Source organism: Clarias gariepinus, chromosome 9 (genome assembly GCF_024256425.1).
Source record: "Clarias gariepinus isolate MV-2021 ecotype Netherlands chromosome 9, CGAR_prim_01v2, whole genome shotgun sequence".
NCBI lineage: Eukaryota > Metazoa > Chordata > Actinopteri > Siluriformes > Clariidae > Clarias > Clarias gariepinus.
This window is the reverse complement of record NC_071108.1, coordinates 35,185,024-35,210,762: the sequence shown is the minus strand read 5'-3', so window position 1 is coordinate 35,210,762 and position 25,739 is coordinate 35,185,024. Positions and strand designations below refer to the sequence as shown.

Genomic DNA, 25,739 nt, shown 5'->3' with positions numbered 1-25,739 from the left:
AGCTTAAATTGTGGAGTTACGGAAATTAATTATAAAAAGTGTAAGGTAATAAACTGTAGCTGATTATTAAGATATAGTCAATTAGAGATGTAGTAATAGGGTAAATAATTGATTTTATACTCAATTAAGGGACATGTCTAAAACGTTATTTATACTTTAATGTGCAAATAATTGTCAGTCAGGCAATATTTATATTATTTTTATTACTAAAGTCAGACATCATCAACATCATTATTATTATTATTATTATTATTGAGGTCACTAATCTCCTTTTTTATTTTTTGGTCAACAGTTATTACCTCCTGGCCGTAACCTCTCAGGCTGTAGGAGGCACCGCTGAGGCGCTTTGTGTCACAGTGGTACCCAGTGAAATAGTTTCCTTGGAGGTGTTCCTGGAGAGCGACAACGACACGGTCACTATTCTAGACAAAAATAACATCAGACGCGAATACTACAACTGTGTCCCATTCCAGGTCAGACTCGCACACGGTTAAAAACTGAACTCATCTTAAAGCTGGCAGACGGAAAATAACTGCCCCCCACTGATCTGAGTGTGTACTGGTTTCCAGTCTGGTCTTTTAATTAATTCAGGCTTGTTCATTAATTACCTGATGAGGTCAATCAGACGACAACGAGGAGTTACATATTTTTATACTTATAAATAAATAAGTACACTAACAACTTTTAGTTGCTTTATTTATTTATTTATTTCACTTTTGACAACGTAATACTTGGGTTTTTATATAATGTTTATAACAATATATATTAATAAATTATATAATATATTCATGACAGTCGTTATTTTTATTTATTTTTTTAGGTTCCTGTAGTCCATGTAGAGACAGTGGTGTCTATCGGCATTAAGATCGAAGGACAGGACACATACCTGAACAAAACAACAAAGATGCTCATCACACCTCCAACACAACTGGTCATCGTTAAGACGGACAAACCCATCTACAAACCGGGACAAACTGGTAACACTGTCTCCTGTCCAAGCAGTCACGTCTTAGCATTCACTTTTCAACTTTTTATTTTTTTTTAAGTTCCTGCCCATGACTTTACCCCTGATCACATGATCTTATTTTATTAATATCTTTATCTTGTAAAAATGTAGAGCAGATATTATAGAAATAATAATGAATTAGAACTGGTGCATTAATACAAACCTGTGCGCTGCAGTCTGAGCTGATTTTATAGGAAATTAATCAACTACTTCAGACAACATTAGAATGAAGAAGTCATGGCACTTCCTACCTGAAACCTGTTGCATGTGTCACTCACCACTCAGGTTTTAATTTACCTGCTTTACATTTACAGCATTTAACAAACACAGATTAATCTCTTTATTAAACCTCTGAGTGTTGAGGGTTTTGCTGAAGGGCTCGACACAGTCATGGGGTTTAAACCTGTGTCCTTCTGATCTCTACTCCAAGGTCTTAAACCCTGCCCTAGTTTTAGCTTCCAGCTTTATTTTATTTTGTTTCCAGTTCTTTAGTCTTTCTCATGTTATTTATGTTTTGGCTGCTGTCGGGACTTTATCTCTACACGTCCTGTGTGTCTATATGCCTAAAGCTTCCAGTTGTGCTGTAAAGATGCTTCATAAATAAATTTAAAATTAAAAAAAAAAAAAAAAACAGTTTTTACTGTCATTACTGTGATATACTGTTGTTACAATACCTTAATTTTTACAATACAGTTCCGTGGTTCTCAAAGTGTGGGGAATACAGGCATGACAGGTGGGGCGCAATGAACGGGAGGGAATTAGTGGGAAATAATAGGAAAGTACTTATTCTAATTCATGCTTTTCTTTATTGACAATAAAGATCAGACACTCGAAACTAAACAATCACACGCAAAGAAATGGATCATTATTACAAGTAAATTAAAATAACATCGGAGAAAAAGTGGAACCATAGTGCAACAATAACGATTTAACGTCGGCATGTTAATTGCAGAGGAACAATATAACACATTCGGTATTATATATGTAATTTCATTTATTCCAATGTGTATGCTAATGTTTCTGTATTTTTGTTAAAAATTAATATTTTATCAGGCAGTACTAGTCTGGCATTTCTAGTTTCCAGTGTGGTAACAAAGTTGCTTTTTGATCCTTCAGGCGCTGAACAGAAGGGAAGATCAATATTGTTCTACGCTTTTTGTTGGTGTGCGGCGTTTTGCGATGATCCCTAAATCATCCGTTGCGCTTTTAAACATGTATAATTTAAGGCGGATGGAGCTTAAAGACAATGTAGAGAGGAAATATATATATATATATATATATATATATATATATATATATATATATATATGTGGGTATCTTATTTGCGGGTTTATTTACGCAGCTATTGAATTCGGAGATGCGAATATGCAAATATAAAACTAACTTTACCGCCGTCACAAACCGGGTCAGTAGCGTACTGTATGTAGTGAGCGTAATAACGTCAATGGATACATTTGTTACATGAACCACAAAAAAGCAGGTGATTCAGCCCTATCGGCCAAATCAACCAAAAAGCCAGACGAAAGAAAAACATGATAAAGCCTATGTTGCGCTTGAATTCATGGTGGGGATGGTGGGGCAGAGGAGAGACCCGTGTGTGTTTTGTGTCTTAAACCGCTGGCAGCAGACAGCATGAGACCCAACAAAGTAGGAAGACACTTGACGTGACAACTCAACTTTCAACTTCTTTGAAAGAAAGCTCTAGATAAGTGACGGAGTAAGCCTGTTATAACAATTGCACGTGTATTTTATCGGTTTTGGACTTGGTGTTATTTGATCTTATTGGTTTAGAAATTGATATTTCAATAAATAGTAAACTTGGCTGATTTCGTTATCATTTTGTTGACAAGTGGGGCTTGAAAATCCGCCCACCCCCTTAAGTGGGGTACATACAATAGTAATATAGTTACAATAGTTACAATATCTTAAATATAGCTACATTATCTCACAATATAGTTAAGTTTTTTGTGCAGTAGAAACTGTTTAATAACATCATTTGTAACTGTGTAATTTGATTTGAGTGAAAGTGTAACTTCTCTGTTGTTATTGTTTCTCTTTCTTTTTGTATTTATACACTGTACTGTCACTACTCTATATTTGCATGTTGTCCTTTGCTGCTGTAGCGGAGACATGTCCCCACTGTGGGACGAATGAAGTTATATCTTATCTTATTTCACATAATACAGATGTTATCTTCTGTTCCCTGCAGTCATGTTCCGCATCGTCTCTCTGGATACCAACTTCCTCACCTACAATCAGACGGTACAGCATCTTTAATCCTTTCCCTATAATACTACAAGAAGAGAACTTTTAATAAAGATCATCCTCATTAATTGTTTTTGTTGCTTTATAATAACGCTTTATTACAGTCTTGTTAAACATGGTTTTTATATAATAAATCAAAACATCAAAGTCCAAATCTTAGTCCAACCTGCTGATTGAACTTGACCTCCACAGGATTCATCACTCGTCTTTTTAAAAACTTCACACTGTCTCACACCACTTCCTGAGTTTAATCTCAATGTGTCTCCTCTTTTTGTTTCAGTTTCCAACAGTAGAACTTCAGGTACGGTGCTGTTTGAAGGACTCGCCTCCTCACTCGGTGTCTTTCTGACATGTTTTATGTTATTGATCAGTGAATTTACTGACTCTTTGTAACCTCTAATAATACTTGATCTCAGAGTGATGTGTTCTAATCCTCAGGACCCGAACTCGAACCGTATCGGTCAGTGGCTGAACGTCTCCATGTGGAGCGGCCTGGTGGATCTGTCGTATCCCATAAACTCCGAGGCCACTAAAGGATTTTATACCATTACAGTCTGGGACAGTGAGAACAAAGCCATCACACAATCCTTCCAAGTCAAGGACTACGGTCAGGCCCTGTTTATCCCTAATAATGTGTCCTTAAAATACTGAATATATCTAATCTTTATTTGTGTAATGATTCTATAAACAACACTGATAGAAACACGGCAGTAAACTTTTACTTACTGCTTTTATTTTATTTTATATATTTTTGTTACTTTGACCCTGAATGCAATGTTTTTATATTATAAGTCTACACCAAAATTTATTTTGTCCTTGTGTAGTTTTTACAATTTAATATTATGTCTGTTTTACTAAAATAAACCCAAGTTTGTAATTTAGTCCATATCTTTAATCAGTTGAACATAAACATACAAATTTTTAACATTATCTACCATTATTTATGTTTGTTTAACTGACATGCTGTACTTGAGTAGAAATAATATATTTATATATATATATAATTTAAACATGCTGAAACACAAATCATTTTAATTTATAATTTTACTTTTAATTTTAATAATAAAAGTGTAGTATATTTAGTAGTAAAACTAGTTTTAATCCAAGCAGTTCTAAGTTTTACACAAAAAACTTCAATAATCAAAATTCTATTATAATAGTGACTTTTTTTTTTTTGATTGATTTGATTGATTGATTGATTCATTCATTCATTCATTCATTCATTTATTCATTCATTAACCAGGTTGCTACTGATTGACATATTTAGGGATTTATATGAATTTTATGTGATTAAAAAATATATTATTCAATTACTGAAGCTAGACCTTTTTTGTTGACCCTTTAGATGCAATATACCTTTAAAATTGTTCTGTTATTATGGGTTATCCTTTAGAGACTTACTCTAAGGTTCTGGAAATAACCCAAGTTTATACAGACTATCGTTTCCTGACCTCATCTAAAGACATTCAGCAACTTTACATTTCCACTCACACACATTTTAGGATGTAACAATGGCCAAGAAATGCTGCTTTAAACCCGTCATCACTGCTTGTGACTAAACTTCAATGCTGTGTATGTTTCAGTTCTGCCCACATTTGAAGTGAACGTCTCCCTTCCTCCGGTCATCACCATCCTCGACACTTTTGCGACACTGAAAGTGTGTGCTAAGTACGTGTTCAGTCCTCAGTTTTGTCCTGCTTCCATTAATCCTTATAATAATCAGAATCAGAATCAAAAAGAGTTTTATTGCCAAGTACGCTTGCACGTACAAGAAATTTGTTTTAGTGACAGAGCTTCCAGAACAGAAAACAAATGACAAGACAAAACAGCACGACACAAAAAAAAAAAAAACGTTTGACATCAAATGGAGTAGGGTGTGAGATTCTTTATAAGTTATATAATATCTGAAATCTGTGGTATTATACAGTATATTGCACTGTGGTACTGTACACAATATTGCACATATATTTATTGACAGTTGATGTTTAACTGTTCATGAGGAGAGTTTTTGTGTCTGACTGTTCTAGTGTTAGGTGCTCTATAGCGTCGTCCCGACGGCAAAAGTTCAAATAAAAGGTGGCCTGGGTGTGAGGGGTCCAAAGTGATATAGTTCTTGTGGTGTGGGCAGGGCAGTGCCAATAATTCTTTCAGCAGTCCGAACCGTCCTTTGTAGTCTTCTGATCAGAACCAGAATCAGAGCTTTAATTGCCAAATACGTTTGAACTTGTTTTGGTTACAGAAGCTATTAGTGATAAAGTTGAAAGAGATGTTGGCTTGGGGTGTGAGGGGTCCACAGTGATTTTCTGATCTGTACAGTTCTCACAGCATGGGCAGGCGACACCGATGATACTTTCAGCAGGGAAAAAAAACGTCATTTTGTAGTCTTCTGGTGTCTGATTTTGTAACTTTAAATATTGCTTTAAACATTCTATAATACTTTAACACTTAAATACACACAAATATAACATAACATTATGTCTGACTTTTTCTGACATCATGTCTAAAAGCATAAACACTGTTCACCCAAACTTAAACATTTATGTTGCAAAACCTATATATATATTAATATTAATGAATAACTGTTCTCTGCAGATATACTTATGGAAAGCCGGTGAACGGGACGGTGAAGGCCAGAGTCTGCCATAACAGTATCAGATACTGGTGGTTCATTCCCGCTAACACAACAATGCCAGACGTCTGCAGGGACTTAATAATGAAGGTTAATTAAAATCCACCATTACACAAACTCATTTATTTATTTATTTATTTTTATTTATAACCAAAAACCGTTTAATTCAGATTATGTGCAATACAATGGTTTGTAACTGTTGGGATATTATTATATTATAGTCTACAGTCTGTCCATGTTAAATTAAACAATAGTAATAGTCCATCCACCAGTACTGTAGTACTCAATGCTACGAAAGATGAAAGATTTTCTTTTTCACATTAACTCTCACTCTTTTTTTACTCTTACTTCAGACTGACAGGACAGGATGTGCACAACATGTCCTGAATCTGAACGATTACGCTTTGACTGATTCACGCTATGAAAGTTCTTTCAACGTTCGGAGTGAAGTGGAGGAGTACGGCACAGGTGAGAGAATCCTAACCTCAAGTTACATGTACAGTAATGATGCCTTTATTCTCATCATACTGTACGTAAGGTTTAAAGTTTATATATACAGAGAGTGGATTACATAGTGTTTTGTGATTTTAGGTAGAAGAATATTAAACTCATGTGGTTTGGGTTACTTAAACCTAAAAGTGCACACGATATCTTAGGAAGGAATGAAATGTCTCTTAATGTTAGACCTTCTGACTAAACCTTAACCTCAGATCATCCTAAAACCGTGCTCCTCTCCTGTAGGTGTGACTCTGACTGGTTCAGGAAGCTCCATGATAACAACTAATATCGTCACACTTTCATTTGAGGATTCACCAGTAACGTTTAAGCTCGGACTGGTGTATGAAGGAAAGGTAACTTCTGTTATTGACTCTGAAAGTTTATTGTATTCTTTGTTAATTGGCTCTTTTGTCAAACATAAATAAAGACACCGAGCTGAATTTTTTTTATTCGTACATATGAAGCCAAGCGAGTGCTTTAATAATAGGCTGAATATTATAAAACTAAGCTAAAAACTAGCCGTGTTGGCTAACTACACTGTTTAATTGTGTAATTAAAACCAGTACAAGTTAGCCGACTTTTAGATAAATGTTGTACTGTTTAATTATGAGTAGATAACCAAACTAACTAGCTAGCTAACATCAGATAAACTGTCTACTATATAATGAAATCCATCATACATGTTTGCTAGGCAGATATTTACAGTACATGTCTGTTGTATGTAGCACCTCTGTCCTGGAGGAACGTTGTTTCGCTTCATCGTCTACTGAACTGTAATACGGTCGAAATGAAACCGTAGTCTACTTGACTTGACTTGACTTATTATCTAATATTCCTGTCCTTCTTTATCAGATTAAAGTGACCGGCCCAAACTCCATTCCTATGGTAAAGAAAGCAGTGTTTCTGACTATAAGTTATGGCAACAGAAAAAGTTTATACTGGAAGCTGGTTACAGATAAAAATGGCATGGCTAAGTTCTCCCTCCAAACTAGAAGATGGGGCCTTCAGCAGGTCTCTATCCAGGTGAGAGGATGTATTGTTTCTTTTCTTTTTCTTAAAACTTTTTTATTTATTTATTTATTTATTTATTTATTTATGCGAACATTATCTTTTTTTTGATTATGTAAAATGACAAATATATCTTAATCTGTCAGTGGTGGTTTAAGACCATCTGTTCAATAGTGATTTATGGTTAGTAGATTTTTTTAAGTCCCACAATTTTTGAAGTCCTACAATTTTAAAAATGTTATTTATCAAAATACCATAAACATATTTGAAGAGTTCTTTTTATTTATTTTTTATTATTGATTATTATTCAAGTATTATTCAATGTGGTGACCATTTCAACAGCACATTGTCATTATCGCTGAAAGAAAAAGTGAAGAAAAAAAATAAAACATCAAACATAGTTTTTATAAATCTCATAGAATTTTGAGATCATTCGAGTGAGACTTGGCGATGTTGCTAGACTAAGACATGATGTCAGATTTCACCTTGTAAACACGAGTTTTATTATTATTATTAATAATATTTTAGTATATTTTATTATTGTTTTAAATAAGATGTTTGGAAATAATAATTTATTTATTTATTTGTTTGTTTGTTTGTTTACGCAGGCTCAGTATGAAACGACTGACACGCCCACTGTGACTGCGGGTGGTGAGAATCAGCTGACTCCGTACTACCCCAACGCGTACCTCTACATCCAGCCTTTCTTCTCCGAGAGCCTGAGTTTTATTAAACTGAAGCCCAGCCTGACGCCCTTCAGCTGCAATAAGAACGCCGTGATCGAGGCTCAGTACCTGATACGCAGTGACACACACACAAAACTCAAGAGCACCGTCACCTTCTACTACATGGTGCGTTTGAACTTTTACTAGAACATTAGAACACTAGCAAGAAACTTTGATGTACTTTAATGTGAATGTATCTTTTTTTATAGTGTTTTTTTTTTTTTTACTTTTACTCAACAAAGGTAATTCATGCATTCAATCTTTCACATTTTACTTTTTGTGTGTAGGTGATGTGCAAAGGACATTTGGTTCAGCGGGGACAACTTGTCCAGCCCATAACCCCAGGAAACAGTTAGTAAACATCACAGCATCTGCACTACTGAGGGGTGGGAAGAGGACACGACTAAATCAGTGGAGGAAAAAAAAAAAATAACACATATTTATGTCTTTTTGTAGGACAGCATAAGGGTGTACTGCAAGTGACACTGGAGAACATGCTGCACCTGTCCCCCGTCGCTCAGGTGGTCCTGTACACGGTCCTGCCGAGTGGCGAGGCCATCGCAGACAGCATGAACTTCCCCATTCAGCTGTATTTAGCCAACAAGGTCAGAAAGAGACACTAAACTGTCTAAACTTCACACCAAAAATGACAACAGAACCCTTAAACTGGGCTCGTACATAGATTTGATTAAGGCGCGTACCTGTAACCTGTAACCAGTCTAACCAGAGGTTGGGTTGTTTTGTTTTTTCCTTATTTGCTTTCTTGCCTCCTTACGTTGCTGTGGTCTTTCAGGTGTCTCTGAATATCTTGAACGCTTCGACTCTTCCTGGAGATCAGGTGACTCTGATCCTGAAAGCCGCTCCAGGGTCCCTGTGCTCCGTGAGGGCCATCGATCAGAGTCTGTTACTGCTGCAACCAGAGAATGAGCTCAGCATTGAATCTGTGTGTAACTAATAGTCATCAAAAGCTTTGAGTTTGTTTATTTATTTTTTAATAACTGTTGATAGTTACAACCTTTAACAGTTATTGGTATTGGACGTCTGATCCATTTATTAAACACTATGGTGCTTCCTCTGATCATTCCAGTTGTACAACATGCTGCCAGTCCAGACGTTGTCCGATTATCCGTACAACACCTACGATGAGGATTCGAACCAATGCCTGGGGAGTCCACTGATCCTCCCGAACAGAGCCACCAAACTGATGGGGTATTTTCCAGTCAACTACGGGAAGGTTGATGTGTACAGCACCTTCAAAGTAAGATATGTGTTTAAACAGATAAACCACAGTATACAGTATAGCACAGGGTTGTTGGATTCTCGATTGGTCAGAAAGAAGTGCTGATCCTACAAACAGCGTACAAGTTGCTTATTCTTTTTTTTTTTAGTACTTAAAATTTAAAATTTGAAATACTTAAAATTTAAAATTTGTACTTAAAATTTGTTATGCTCCTAAACTAAATGAAAAATTCAGATTTTTTGGCAAATTGTTGTGGTAAAAGAGTAATAAAGCATCCATGATGTAAGAGCTTAAACTGACTTATAAATACAGGTTCATTATTAAACTTCCTGGGCGAAAGAAAAGTTGCTGTTTCAAAATGGTCCAATTATTGGAAAACACTTAAACACTCTGTGAAGTCACATGATTTAGAAAAATCAACAATACAAACCAAAGCTATGTTTATTTGTAAATGTAAGAGCATTTCCATACACACACACACACACACACACACACACACACACACACACACAATGTGATGAGAACTCACAGGATTGGGACTAAACAGCTGTGTGATCATAAGAAAATCACTTGTTATTGAGACTCATCAGAAAAACAACACTTCAGTTTGTTAGGGATCATAAAGACTGGACTTTGGAGCGACGGAAAAATGTCATGTGACCTGATGAGTCCAGACTGATCCTATTCCAGAGTGATGGGTGTGTCAGGGTGAGAAGGGAAGGACATGAAGGTGATGCTCCCATCATGCATAGTGTCCACTGTACAAGCCTCTGGTGACAGTGTTATGATCTGGGGTTGATCAGTTACTCAGGTCTAGACTCAGTAACGTTATGGGGCAATAAAATGAAGTCAGCTGACCACCTGAATGTACTGAACCACCAGAGGATCACATCTATGGAGGGTTTCATTCATATTTCAGGACTCGGAGTGTTAAAAAGTGTTAATGGGAGCATGAGGAATCATTTTTAGTCATAAACTGGGAACCACAGAGAGAGAGAGTGTGTGTGTGTGTAAAATAAAAAAAAAGTGATTGAATGAATTCTTAGAGCACAATACATATCAAAACGTGTAATTTTCTGGGGATTTTATATATAATATCGGATTATTAAGTTTGATTCCGCCGATACAACTAATTCATCAAACCACTTCATTGTAATTAGTTCGTTTTTATTAGTTTACTCTAATTGCAGGACATTTATTACTTATTCAGCAGTATATTCATTTACACACTATTTTTATGGTGAAGGATTCCACATATATACTGTACTGTATATTTTATCCCATTTCAGTAGGTCCATGAAAAGACCTGCCTATTAAATAAAAAAAAAATATATATATATATATATATATATACACAAATAGGTAATATTTTTGTAGACAGAAATCTGTGTATTGCTGTTCCTGTTTCGAGGCAGATACGTGTAGTAATTCTATAAAACGACTATTTAATGCATAAATTTGTAATGTTTTAAACCATAAATCAAAAATGTGGGTCGAGGTCTATCAAAAAAAAAAAAAATTGTTCTCTGTACCTGTTTTTCTTTCAGTATGTAGGAATCAAGATTCTCACCAACACTATAATCGCCAAGCCGACTGAGTGTATCACCCCTTTCCGTTTTGCCCCAATGATGGGTGAGTGTGGTGTCCTTCAGTCATTATCTTTATTTATCATGTACAGTACAGTACAGTAATTTCACTGTGTGCTCCATCCACAGGAGGTGTGGCCTTGGAATCCGTTGTGAGCAAAGTGACGAGTTCAGCATCAGTTCAACCCGTGGTTACGGTCCGCAAGTACTTCCCCGAGACCTGGATTTGGGACCTTGTTGTGGTCAGGTGTGTGTGTTTCTCACTCCATGCTGTACTCACTCTTGTTTTAGTCTACTGTATGTTAACGAGTGTTTATTTCCTCCGTCTGCAGTCCGACCGGAGCGATGGGGGCTCATAAGACCATCCCGGACTCCATCACCACGTGGCAGGTCGACGCATTCTGTACGTCAACCGTCGGATTCGGAATCGCACAGAAAATCAACTTCACCGCCTTCCAGCCCTTCTTCGTGAGCCTCACCATGCCGAGCTCCGTCGTCCGGGGAGAAGTGTTCACACTCATGGCCACCGTCTTCAACTACCTCCAGAGCTGTATGATGGTGAGACGAGATGTTGGGTCTAATAATATACAGTATGACGTCATAGTGTTAAGAGAAAATGACATTCAGATGGGTTTGAATTTCACACCAGGATTCCACACCCACAGGTTTAGGTTTAGGTTTAAGTTTAGGTTTTAGACGGCTGATGGAATGAAAACTCTGTTTTATTAAAGGTGAAGGTGACTCTGGCCGACTCGGCCCAGTTCTCAGTGAGAAGTCAACCCAGTTACTCCAGCTGTCTGTGTGCTGACGAGAGCCAGACCGTCTCCTGGTCCATCACCCCGCTGGATCTGGGTACGGAAAACTTTTATTTTATTTTATTTCCTTTAAAATGAATGCTTAGAGAAAATGCTGAAGTGGAATTTGAAACCTAAGAGCTAACAGGTAAAATAGTTTCTGCTCTGTTTTTATTTATTTATTCATTTATTTATAAAAAGTATTTTTTTTTTCCAATTAATAAACTTTACATGATTTTTTCACGATAAAATTACAAAACAAAATATTCAGATTTCTTATTTTTGCATTATCACAAGAGCATAAAACTGTAACAAAGCACTATTTTGAAATATTTTAGGAATCACAAGTGGCCTAATAATGACAAAATATTTCTCACATTATAGTTAAAAATAAAAAAAAAATAAAATGAAGGCTCATGCTTTAGTTACAGTTAGTTACTTATGCGTTTGTATGGGTGATGATCATCATGACTCGTGTAGTTTTGTCAGTTTATGGTGAGATTTTTTTTTAACCGTTTTAAAGAGCTAATTGTATGTAGAGCTGAGCAGAGGTGTAGATGTACACAAACTCAATACTCAAGTATTTTTCCAAAAATGCATCCCACTGCAAGGAGTACCACTTTATTATTTCTTTTACTAACTCCAAATACTAAGTATGTGCTCTGAGATTACCTTTAAAGATGAAATACGAGTACTCCAGAGGGAAACTCTTCGTCCGAGTTACTGATAAACAGTATTTTAAAGTATTTTAAACACAATCAAAGTGACTCTGAAAGGTTAGTAGAGATCGACAACAGGAGGAAATCTGCTCCAGATTTCGAGTATAATTTTGTAATTGTGTGCGTGTGTGCGTGTGTGTGTGTGCGTGTGTGTGTGTGCGTGTGTGTGTGTGCGTGTGTGTGTGTGTGTGTGTGTGTGTGTTGTTATAGGGGAGATAAGCTTCAATGTGACGGCGGAGGCCGTTCAGTCGTCGGCTCTGTGTGGCTCGAGTGCGGTGGTTGTACCAGAACAAGGAGCCGTCGATACCATCATTAAAACACTGCTAGTGCAGGTGACCATCTTATTATTATTATTATTATTATTATTATTTCTACTTTTACTAATAGAAATACAACATAATTTGGATTCAGTATTTGGGTGTTGAGATCCCCACCTGTGTAGGGTGTGTCAGTGTACAGTGTACAGTGTAGAAAGAAATAAACATCAGGAACGACCGTGGAGTTAGAAGGGGTGCACAAACTATTGACAGATAGTGTACATGTATCACGTAAAATAATTTACAGTATAAAATAACACAGAATAAGTAAATTATGTTATTAAAATGATAAATTATAAATTAGTTCAGATTATTTATTGTTAATCAAACTCTGTACTCAAGTACATTTATTTATAATAAATTAAATAAGTTTATTCATCTAAATGCTAATGAGAAACTCATTATAACATCACTGCAATAACTTTATCTTTAAGTTTTTGTGAATGCATGCTTTAGATTTTTGATGATGTCATTGTGATTAAGATTTTTATTCTGTTGCCATTTTCAGGCCGAAGGAACCAAAGAGTACGAATCCTTCAATGAGATTCTGTGTCCAGGTCAGACATGGTTCAGTCCTTCACCTCGTTAGTAGAAGTGTTTACACATTTGATGCTTTTTGACTTTTGTGTTTTAGTTAATTTTATAGCGTTTCATGGTAGTTTATTCTACTTAATCAAAGAATTTCCAACATTATAAGATCTAAGCTTCGGACTGAGAGTTTAACTGTCTGGTGTGTAAACAGTGTGTGTGTGCAGTGTGTATCACATGTTTTACCCGTGTGTTTGTGCTCCGGCAGATGGAGGTGTAGTGAAGAAGACGGTCTCCCTGAAACTGCCCAGGGTGTTTGTCAATGGTTCGGCCATGGCCTCTGTCTCTGTGGTGGGTGAGTTGAAGAACTCTCAAAGAAACCTTGAGAGGAACCAGGTTCAAAAGTGAACTCCTCCTCCTCCTCCTCCTCCTCATTCAGCTGTGACCATATAAAAGAAGACCAGAAATCAGTCCCTGTTGTAATTGTGTGGTTTGAGGATGAAAGTGCAGTCGTATAGCAAAAAAAAAAAAAATGTTTGAGTTGATATATTGTATAACGTTCACTTCTTTGAGGTTGCAAACTGTTCACTAAAGATACGAACATTTCTTCTTGTCTCATTGTGAAGAACCTTATGAACTCCAGTAAGGAGGATCATCTGATAGACAGACCACACCCCTGTAACCTACTTGATTGTTTTTCCAAGGTCACAAACCCACACCCTTCCCTAAATTCCCCCATTACCTACATTCCTCAGTGTCCCGGTGGACTACAGAGCTCAAATGCTCATGTGGAAATGATGCTGATGTCTAGAAGGGTTTTGTAGAGCAGTGTACCGAATTATAATAAAGTTCTCCTGGGACGTAAAATTAGTCTAATCTTCAAATCCGAATTCAAGTTTAAGTCATGACAAAAATGCTCAAAAGGGTTCCAGCTCAAATATTAAAGTACAATATCAAACCCGACAGAGACAGAGAGCTGGCGTTAGTGATGTCCACGTTCCACACTTAACAATCCAATTACTTTCACACTGTGACGTCCACCACGAGCTGCGTTTTAACGTCAGTGTCGTCCCTCTGCAGGAGATCTGATGGGCCGCGCCCTACAGAACCTGGCGAGTCTCCTGGCCATGCCGTACGGCTGTGGAGAGCAGAACATGATGCTCTTCGCCCCTAACATCTTCATCCTGCAGTACCTGGAGAGCACCAACCAGCTCACACCCGCCATCAGGAGCACGGCCGAGAACTACCTCGTGAGCGGTGAGGACCGAGTGTCTCAGATCAGAGCTGGTTTTGACGTCGCCTCCTTCACCCTTTCTCCTTTTTCAACCATTTTTTACTTTTAATTGATTATTGATGTATTTTGGTGTTGATTTCTGTATGGAAGTTATATTTCTACTGCAAACAATTCACATTTTGTCTGAGCTCGTTTCTTCAAGGTTCCATGGCTGAGAAGCAAAGTCTGTTTATTCTCTCATTTTCTTTATGGTGTTTAATGTTCCTTTTTCTAAAAAAAGAAAATGTTATTGAAATACTACCGTTTACATGGCATTACTATCTAACACGTCCCTGTGTGTCTCGGCTTCTGCTCAGGGTATCAGAGAGAGCTGACGTACAAACACACTGATGGATCTTACAGCGCCTTCGGGATGAGTGATGCTTCAGGAAACACGTGGTGAGGAACATTTTAAAGCAAGTTTTTGTTTTTAGTCATAATTCTTAATAAGATATAAGAGATAAGACAGGTAGTCCCCGGACTGTGTGTGTGAGTGTGTGCGTATGTGTGCGTATGTGTGTGTGTGTGTGTGTGAGTGTGTGTGTGTAAGAAAGTCGTCCTACACAATAACCCTTACAAAATAGGGGGAAAGTGATAATTTTTAAATGAATATTTTTGGGTTGTGGAACAAATCATTGGAGTTTCTATCATTTCATACGGGGAAAGTTCAAGAGAGTCGAAATGATATCCGGGATTCCCCTTGTGATTTAATGGTGCGGAGACGACACTGTTACATTTGACGTGTGAGATTCACTTCCTTAGGCACGGTTACGGTTTTTGGCCACATGATGTGGAAGTGTGGGGAAAGGGGACAGAGATTTAGTCAAGTGGATTGTTATTTTTTATATACAGTATACTTGTGTCAAAGGTGTATAAGACTCTTTAAGACTTTGTCGGACTTAAGAACAAATCCGACTTACGAACGTGCACCCGGAACAGAACTCGCTTTTAAGTAGAGGACGACCTGTTTAAGATTTTATCCAAATTTGCCCAGTACAGTTTTAAATCAGGAGTTCATGCAATTATTATTATTATTATTATTATCATTATTATTATTATTATTATTATTATTATTTGGTGTTGTTATAATAAAAATTTGTGGTGTAATAATACCGAGCTACTCCTATCACCCTGAAAAGTTTTATTCCTCTTACAGTTTTATTATTACTTTTTATTATTATGATTATTATTATTATGATACAGAATTCAGAACTCAGTAATGATGAAATGCAGTGAACCACAAGTAATGAAATGTTAGTTTACAGCTACATTAATTAAGTTTTTAATTACATCAGTTTGTTTTTGCTGCAGACCTTCAGGTTGGAGGGTTTGATCATCGTTACCTCGGGTCTGTGTGTGTGTGTGGAGTTAGAATGTTCTCACCCTGTCTGCTGGGTTTCCTCTGGGGACTCTGGTTTCCTCCCCCAGAACAAAGACGTACAAATTAAGTTAATTGGTGTTACCAAGTTGCTCGGTGTGTGTGTGTGTGTGTGTGTGTGTGTGTGTGTTTGCCCTCTCATGGACTGACACCCTCGGCCCAGTGTGTCCCTACCTGATGTCCTAAATCTTCTGTCTTTTCACAACCCCAGATTGTTTTACTAATAATAAAATAATAATAAAAACACGTTGTATAAATTTATTTTAAAATGATTATTGTTGTTATTATTATTGTTATTATTTCTTACATTAGTAGTAATGATCTTTAACCATAAAATACTAGCTTGATTACATTCCTTTTCTTATCTGATAGTTAACATGTTAATTCAGTTAAATGTAAATATAAAGTTTTTACAGTAAGTTGAAAACTGAAACATACAGTAAATCCTGCAAGGTTATCTACTTTCTAAAAAAAAAAAGGTTGTCAATGTTAAGTCTAAAGTCACAAAGACACGACTGTGTGTGTGTGTGTGTGTGTGTGTGTGTGTGTGTGTGTGTGTTGTCAGGCTGACGGCGTTCGTGATGAAGTCTTTCGGCAATGCGAAGCGTTACATCTTTGTAGATCAGCTGGTTGTGGATCAGGCGAAGACGTGGCTCGGTCAGCAGCAGCAGAAGAACGGAGGCTTCGCGTCAGTGGGACAATTAATCCACAAGGACATGGAGGTCAGAGGACAGACCGAGTCCAAGACCGTGTGCTGTCACAGGAGAATAATTAACTACGCAGTTATTAAATTTATTATCACACCACTGCATTAATTAACATTTTTTAAATAATTAATAATTTCTATAACAGATCATCATTAAATGTGTTATTCATTTTATAACCATTAAATTCCCAAAGATTGACTTATTTGATCTGTTTACAGTTGTTGTATTTAAAGCTCATTAGTGACCTTCAGCCTGCAGGGTTTATCATGTTACCAAGGAAACACAAATCATAAACTTTTCTGTTCTGAATAGATCAGAAGCACTGACACCTGAGACACGTCTCTCTCTCTCTCTCTGTCTCTCTCTCTCTCTCTCTGTCTCTCTCTCTGTCTCTCTCTCTCTCTGTTCCTCTCTCTCTCTCTCTGTCTCTCTCTGTCTCTCTCTCTCCCTCTCTCTCTCTGTCTCTCTCTCTGTCTCTCTCTCTCTCTCTCTCTCTGTCTCTCTCTCTCTCTCTCTCCCTCTCTCTCTCTCTCTCTCTCTCTCTCTCTGTCTCTCTCTCTCTCTCTGTCTCTCTCCCTCTCTCTCTCTGTCTCTCTCTCTGTCTCTCTCTCTGTCTCTCTCTCTCTCTCTGTCTCTCTCTCTCTCTCTCTGTCCCTCTCTCTCTCTCTCTCTCTCTGTCTCTCTCTCTCTCTCTCTCTCTCTCTCTCTGTCTCTCTCTCTCTCTCTCTCTCTCAGGGAGGAGTGGAAGATGAGGTGTCCCTCTCTGCGTACATCTCTGCTGCCATGATGGAACTAAATTACACAGTAACAGTGAGTTATTTGTTCATTGAAACGCCTTTAAACACACGAGTAGAGGTCATTCTGGATCATATAACTAGACAGGTAGATGTAGTGAAGAAGACGTGAGCGGTGCTGTGTGAGTGTACAGTAGAACTCTGTTGGTGCTCTAAAGTGGTTGCTAGGGCGTGGCTTGACAGTGATCCTGAGAGACTGATTGGTTAAAATGAGCACCAACACCCCCTCCTCCCCATGTCCCTATGAGATCCACACTCAAGATTAAAAATTCCAAGAACTTTATTAATCTTCCTGTGGAACTTACTGTAGCAGGAAACACAACTGTGACCACTTCCTGTTCCTGGGGAGAACCTTCACCAAATAACTACATGGGGTGAATTTATTAATGTAACTCAGTTATAACTACATGACATTATATAATTAAGGACCTTGTCAGTTTGAGTGACAGCTGCATTGAAGGGGTTTTATTGTATATAATATTGTTTAGTGGTGCAAATACAGTATACGGTGCTTGTCTATCATGTATACAGGACGTATCTGCTAATCCTCTGTCTGTCCGACAGGATCCTGTGGTGAGCAAAAGTCTGGTGTTCCTGAGGAACGCGTGCCATAAGGTGACCTCCATCTACACCAAGGCTCTCCTCTTCTACACCTTCACCCTCGCTGGAGATCAGAAGATGAGGAAAACACTCATGACAGATCTGGATTCGAGTGCCATAGTCTCAGGTTTGATGCTCCCACGTCTATAATCACACCTCCGATACGACATTATCACCACACGTACAGAAGGTGCTGTTTTAATTAGACTTGTTTATATATATAGCAGCACGTATCTCACCATAATTATTATTATTATTATAAACAAACTTGAACAAATTATTCTAAACAAACTTAGCAAATAATTTTTACTGTCTGTAAAGTTGTGAAGACAGAAAGACTGACACTGTAACCTCCGGACGACTGACACTGAGACTCTGTACATGTGTGTAGGGCAGTATTTATAAACAGTGTAAAACAACAACAACAACAACAACACTGTGGGTGTCTGTATCTTCCTGTTGCTAAGTATCTGAATCTGGGGTCCGTTCTTCGTACGTCGCTAACTCAGTTAGCTGAATTTGATTGTTGTGGATTTGTCCTGATCTTGGATTGTTTCGTTCTTCGATGCGCTTCTAGCATTTGTTGTCATAGCAACATATCCGTAAGCTTGAACCTGCTCGGGAGCAGGTTTATTTCATGTAAACAGGATTTAGGCTGCGCTCCTGCCGGGTTATGATTGGTTGAAATGGCGAGGTCACATCTGATTGGTTAAAGAGCATGACCGACTCACGTGGAAAAAGAAAAGTATATGCCCCCTGCCATGGACAACACACACACACACACACATAATCGCTATCAAATATTATATATGAACATAAATTCATAGGTTTATTATTATCAAATATGATATTACTATTATAATAAACCCTAGGCACGAGACAGCCGTCAAGACCATTAATACAAATTCTTGTATAATGTTTATTTTGTAACATTTATTTTTCAGGGGTGTGTCATAAAAATATGCTAATAAATATTTATATATATTAAAAATTAATATTTTATAATGATAAATTGGACGAAACAAATTTTATTATAAAATAAACAATATAAAACTATACCTAATATTTATATTTTTTCATATACAACATATTTATTTTCATATTGCTTATTTTATTTTATTGTTTCATGTAATTTGTAATCTGTAAACCATTAACCTATAAATTTATGTTCTAATATAATATTTGATAGCGATTATGTAGGGGGGGGCAATCCATGGCAGGGGGACATTTTAGCACATAACACGTGTTACAAAAAAATTGAGCCGCTCTTTTTCCATTTCGTCAACCAATCGGAGGGCTTGTGATCAGTGTTTCTACTGTCGATGCATATCGCCTTTTAAACCAACGCACGAACGCGCAATAATCCTAGACAACTCAATCCATCTATACTAATCATCAACAACAGGTGAGCTCGAAGAACGGACTTAGCCGGATCGTAATTAGCACGATGATCTCATCTTAGATGTGTCAATTCATCTCGGATGTGTCAAGCGACGTACGAAGAACGGACCTCTGTATATAAACTGAAAGTTCTTCCCGTTTTCTCATTTTCTTTCCAGACAATTTGGGTCACTTAAGTGATTCGATTGAGTATTTATTTATTTATTTATCTATCTCTCTCAGGCCAGGGCAGACTCTGGAGCAGAACAAGTAATGGCTCGGTGACGGACTCTCTGGAGGTGGAGATGACCTCCTATGTTCTCCTGGCTCTGATGTCTGGACCTGAGCTGCCAGGGTTTAATCTGAGTTACAGCGCCAGCATTGTGCGCTGGCTCTCTCAGCAGCAGAACGCCTTCGGGGGCTTCGCATCCACTCAGGTACAAATGTCTCTGACACACCAGTCTCACATGTAGTCATTGGCTCAGATGGTTAAGGCACTAGGTACTAATTGGTTCCAACCTCAGGTTCACAAATCCCTAAACCCGACCTGCTCCAGTAGAGCCGTATCCTGGCTGAACTTACCTTTAATCAGTTTGTAAACATTTCCCTTCTGACCTTTTCGACTAAAACATCATTATAGTGATTTTCACATAAATTAAAGAGTGAATAAGAGGTTATTTAGTTTCATCGTTTACTTTATTAATGCACAATACATTCTTCTATCATTATTAAAAAACATATTTCACTGTAAAAACTTTAACCCTTCCCCATATCTGTCTCTGTTTAATTATTTTTAATTACAGTTCCCTGTTGTTATTATTATTATTGTTGTTGTTGTTGTTGAAGAAGAAATCTTCTATTACTTATACAATAGTTTGTCCATATTTCCGTTGTCTTTCTCCTCTCGTCCATCCTCTAGGACACCGTGGTGGCTCTCCAGGCTCTGGCGAAATACAGCGTCGCCACCTACAGTCCACAAGGAGCCGTAACTGTCACTGTAACGTCACCGTCAGGGCTGAAGAACACGTTTAACGTCACTCAGAGTAACAGGCTGCTGTATCAGGAGACTCGGCTGCAGAAGGCTTCGGGTGATTACAGCATCAGTGCAGAAGGGAAAGGCTGTGTGTACGTGCAGGTCAGTGTATCACCGCTTCACACTTCAGAGTTTGATGTGACTGAGAGGAGATCGAGTCGTGCTAACGTTATGATGTTGTTGTTGTTTTTCTTCTAGTTTACTTTGCAGTACAACACCCCCCCTCCTCCTCCTCTGGCGTTCTCTTCGTTCTCCGTGTCGGCCTCGGCGTCCGGAAACTGCAGCGACCCGAATCCGTCCCTGGACCTGAACGTTACTGTCATGTGAGTGTCACTGCAGTGCATAATTAACCGAGGGTAATTATTACAATCAGTGAATTGATTCCTCAATACAGCTGAGTGACTAAAAAAAATAAAAAACAAAGATATGGAGGCTTTTAATTAACTTTTAATTTATTAACTTTTTAATCACCCTTTAATTAACCTTATTATACAGCTTATACATTCATGAGTTGTTACTTACAGTAGCACCTTGGTGACAATTATTGAAGCAAGTTAATGATCAGAAGGTCATAGGTTTGAGCCCCAGCACCACCAGGGTGCCACTTGAGCATGGACCTTAACCCTGTCAGCTCCAGTTCGCTGTATCCTGGTTAATCTTGGCACACTAAGTGGGAAATGTGAAAAAAAAAAAAAAGGCTTTGGGTTACCGGGTTTCTGATCAGAAGGTCTGGGGTTCAAGTCCCAGCATCACCAAGTCACCACTGTTGAGCTTTTGACCAACCCTATCTTCTCCAGGGGGCGCTGTCTCCTGGCTGACCCTGTGCTCTGACCTCCACCAAAAAAATAATAATAATAATAATTTCACAGTGCTCTAAAATACATGTGACATATGATAAAATATTATTTATATATATATTTTTTTTTGTTCAGCGGTGTTCATGTTAAACACCCCTGAACAAAATAAATAAATAAAATAAATATTTAATTATTTGTAAACATTGGATCTAAATCGGTGATAGATTCATTCATCAACGTTAGATTTCACAGGAACTGTTAGAAAATAAATTTCACTGTATGAGACACATGCAACAAGGTCCATAAATAATGGAACAAAGCAGAATACTTTCAAACATAAGAATCGCCTTTAATACTTGGATAAAAAAATCCTTTTTTCCTTTCATTTATTAAATGTACATTATGGACGTGACTGTATGATCCGATCAGAGACTGACAAAGTCATTAATGATTTTTTTAATATCTCTTCAGGTATATCGGGCCGCGTTTGGAGACCAACATGGTGATCATCAGCGTTAAGCTTCTTTCTGGGTTCAGTGTGGATGAGACGTCTGTGAAGCTCCTGAACCGCAATAAAAATGTAACGTTAGACCTTTAACTGGAACTATAAAGTATGATCACTGATCTGGAGATTAGTATACCGTACACTGATTAGTGATCAGTACCAGGTGAACCAGGAGTGATAGATTAAAGCATGAGAAACTCTCTAATTTATGTTCTAAAACGTATTATCTGATTATATACTCGTTATATCACATCACTGTATCAGTTTGTATTCACACGTTCGGTTCTGTTCTTACAGTCGACTGATGGATCTGTGAAACGTGTCGATCAAGCTGATGGTGAAGTCAATATATATCTGAATCAGGTAAGAACACACACATAAACACACACACACATTTACCTATTAACATAGTAAATACACAGAATTGTCTGTGTGTACGGAGTTTGCATGTTCTCCCGTGCTTGGTTGGTTTCCTCTGGGTTCCCTGGTTTCCTCCCACAGTCCAAAGACCTGCAGGTTAGACTAACTGGTGTTCACAAATTGCTCGTAGTTGCTGACTGGCGTCTTTCCATGATTGTAAAAATGGGAATAAATACACAGGCCTAAACAGTCCCTAATTGGACTACGGAGGTTCCTGGATTACAATAAAAGTTTCACTCAATCCAGCACAAAAACAACAAGATATTAGAACAAGTGCGATAATACAAATGTTTGATTTGTAGCTTCAAAAGTGTCAGAGATGCTGTTTAGAAAATTACAGGAGTTTAGTAGGTGATGATTATGATTAGTTTATATATATATATATATATATATATATATATAAACCGGTTTAAAATGAATAATGAGTGATGTTGATATGGTAACAGACATTTATTTTACATTTAAGAAAAAAAAAGAGAAAAAAAGCTGTAAATGTGAGATTTTGTTTGTTGTTGTTGGAAGCATCAGGCATGTTTAAGCTTTATGGTTACTCGGTAATATGAGAAACAGTTTTTTTTTGTTTGTTTTTTTAAAGAGTGTATAAGAAGAAAAGTTGCTAAGCTGCTGCATTGTACAGAAACTAATACTGTACATGAAACATAAATATATTTAATTACATTTTATCTGTATAGTGCTTGAAACATTGCTCATTGTTGCAAAAAACAAAGAAAACAATATAAATGAGTATAAAATGTGAGAGAATGTGTGTGAATCAGAATCGTCCCTGATGAACAAGCCGAGGGGGAAAACCTCCCTGAGATGGCAATAGGAAGAAACCTTGAGAGGAACCAGACTCAACAGGGAACCCATCCTCATCTGGGTGATAACAGATAGTAGGGATTGATCTGTACTGTGTGTTAGAAGGCTGGAAGTTCAGTATAACAGGAGATGTGGAGAGGTTCATATGGAGTCCAGGTTATTATTGGAGGCTCAGGTACAAAACTAAGTATGATGTGGTGTGTGTTGTTCTCACTGGAAGTTATCATCACTATTACTTATACTATATGAGCTTTATTAGAAGAGGAATAAAAACGTAAGGAACCAAGAATCCAACACCTTCTCAGTTCTACAGCATGATCATAAAGAGTAGTAATACGTCTGTATGTTTAACTCCACATGAGCCTTCAGCTGTATCGGGATCACACAGTAGACTTGATTTCCATCCGTATTATTTGGTTATTATTCTTATAATGTTAAAATAAGTTACATGTCAGGGATTAAAAATAAATGCTTATTCTGCATTGGTAGAAAATGTAAAAATATGTCCTGACTGAACAATTAGGATTAAATATTTCTGTCTGTTTCAGCTGGCAAACGGGAGTTTGATGGAGTACAGCCTGGTGCTCATGCAGGACTTCGCAGTGAAGAACCTGAAGCCAGGCATCGTGAAGGTTTACGACTACTATGAGACGGGTACGCTTCATTCTGTTCATCCACATTTAGCAGATGTATTTATTATTATTATTATTATTATTATGTTTAAACTCTTAGAGTGTATAAACCTCACCATGTTTGTTTTTATTTGTCTGTAGGTGACGTGGCTGTAACTGACTACACCTCTCCATGTACTTAACTCAGACGATGTGCTCCGTTCTCTATCATCTCTTTACTTCTTGCCATTTTTAAAGAAAAAAACATATCTTACTTTAATCTACAGTAAATATTCATTTAAATGCCCAACACTCGTGTCCTAAAGTAAATCCTCAACTTAATCATGAAGTACGTCTTTAGAAGCAGAAGATTTCATCTTTGTACATGTCTCAGTGCTGTATTATTAATACTACATGTATTAAATTCCTTCTATAAGTGAGAAACTGGACATTATCTGGTATTTACTTTTACAATTTTCCGATATTTTTCAAACAAACTACATCCGTTTAAATCCTCTTCCTCTCTGTACAGAATGTTCCTGATTAAGCGGAAGGTCTGTGTGTAGGTCATCATGTAGGGGATTACAGTGTCGTGTTTACACTCTGTCACTTCCTCCAGCTGCAGACTGTATCAGTGTCTCTAGGACACGTCGTCTGGCCCAAAAAGTGATGAAGTGTTATTATATGATCCTGAAGAAGAGTACGTTGATCGCTTCATGTGCTTCCCTTCTTACCCTGACACGCCCATCACTCTGGAATAGGCTCAGTCTGGACCAGGTCACATGACCTTTTTCCATCACTCAAAAGTCCAGTCTTTATGCTCTCTAGCAAACTCTCTTTAGCTCTCTTTGCATGAAAAACAATTACCATGAAGTGTTTTAAACAGCCCTTATTATGCGTTTTCAAATATGATCTTTCATGCAGTGTGTCATGTAGCTGTATGTGAACATAAACTATCTGCACTATCTGTGACGCTGACAGTGCACGATAAATCCGAGCATTCATGCCGGGTTCGCTTAAACACTTTGTAATATAAAAAAAAAAACAATAAAAACGAGAGCACACAAAATCCTTTTTAACTGTTTATTCTCCACCATTCACCAAAACTGAACTCTGAAGTGTGCATGCGCTGTACCCTTCTACGGCAAGCCCCGAGGGAAAAAATGCATCACACACACATTTGCACATCACAAGCGCCCGTGCATCTACATTAACATATGACACTTACAGTACCACCGAGAAACGTCCTGCTCCAGTCGTGCTTGCGAAACGGTTTCTTGGCGATGTGCCACTTCAACCGTTTCATCGTCAGACTCCGGCTCGAATTGATACGGTAAAACCGACGCCATCTTTTCTATGTATTGACGGGTCTCCAGAGCAGTCGTTCAGTTATGGTCATGGGCGTTTCGTTTTCCGACACGCTGTAGCGGTAGATCAATCATAAAGGGCCGCGCCATCTGACCAATCACAGCAGTGAGGGCTCACGGAAAGGAGGGGTTTAGACAGACTGAATCTTCTAACTGCTTCTCACGAGTCGTTTACGAATCATTTAGAAATGGGGTAAAATTAAATCTATTTTTGGAGAAAACTAAAGTGTTTTTTGACCTTGCATACATTTAAACCTGTTTTAAGAGACTCATTAAGCAATATCAGCAACCTTGAAAATGGCATAATAGGGGCACTTTAGACCACAATTTTTTCTCTAGTTGACACTTCAGTACAATCCTTCCAGGTTTTCATCATTTGTTAGGCTGTTAACAAAATCCCAGTCTAATGGGATTCTCCTCGCATAGATTGCTGTCTAAGACAACATCTCTGTGTGTGTGTGTGTGTGTGTGTGTCATCATTATTAATTGAGAGGTCAATGCTGCCTAATGGCTATTGTTAGTAATAAAAAGCAAACACCATTGGCCCACCACTGTTAATTAAGAGAGGTATTTGCCACCTAGTGGGCATCGTTATTAATTGAGGGATGTAAAAACTACCTAGTGGACATAAGGTATTATTTGTCGCTTGTAATAACAATTTTTTTTTTGTCTTTTTAACATGTTTACAATCTTGAATGAAGTGCTAAATACATAAAATATCAGATTAATAGAGAGATAAT

The 25,739-nt window shown here is 37.5% G+C and overlaps 1 protein-coding gene across 1 annotated transcript; it reads left to right on the top strand.

Moving 5' to 3' along the window:
• The first annotated feature begins 827 nt into the window (after positions 1 to 827).
• On the top strand, positions 828 to 24,076 carry LOC128530266 (alpha-2-macroglobulin-like protein 1). The gene is made up of 33 exons (XM_053504099.1): positions 828 to 977; positions 3,216 to 3,268; positions 3,552 to 3,572; positions 3,710 to 3,878; positions 4,855 to 4,939; positions 5,864 to 5,990; positions 6,254 to 6,368; positions 6,642 to 6,751; positions 7,251 to 7,421; positions 8,015 to 8,257; positions 8,419 to 8,482; positions 8,588 to 8,736; positions 8,925 to 9,074; positions 9,219 to 9,389; positions 10,919 to 10,985; positions 11,087 to 11,204; positions 11,290 to 11,515; positions 11,689 to 11,809; positions 12,681 to 12,802; positions 13,296 to 13,344; positions 13,584 to 13,670; positions 14,396 to 14,572; positions 14,906 to 14,987; positions 16,532 to 16,688; positions 17,409 to 17,483; positions 18,032 to 18,194; positions 19,691 to 19,884; positions 20,367 to 20,582; positions 20,679 to 20,803; positions 21,749 to 21,857; positions 22,080 to 22,145; positions 23,570 to 23,675; positions 23,795 to 24,076. The coding sequence occupies exons 1-33, from the start codon at positions 905 to 907 to the stop codon at positions 23,833 to 23,835; spliced, it is 4,002 nt and encodes a 1,333-aa protein (XP_053360074.1). The 5' UTR covers positions 828 to 904; the 3' UTR covers positions 23,836 to 24,076.
• The last annotated feature ends 1,663 nt before the right edge of the window (positions 24,077 to 25,739 follow it).

Bases quoted from the DNA above. Each gene is read 5' to 3' on its own strand.
- LOC128530266 (XM_053504099.1), top strand. From the start codon at position 905: ATGCTCATCACACCTCCAACACAACTGGTCATCGTTAAGACGGACAAA. The intron at 8,737-8,924 runs GTCAGAAAGAGA...GTGGTCTTTCAG, and splicing joins AGCTGTATTTAGCCAACAAG to GTGTCTCTGAATATCTTGAA. The intron at 21,858-22,079 runs GTAACGTTAGAC...CTGTTCTTACAG, and splicing joins TCCTGAACCGCAATAAAAAT to TCGACTGATGGATCTGTGAA.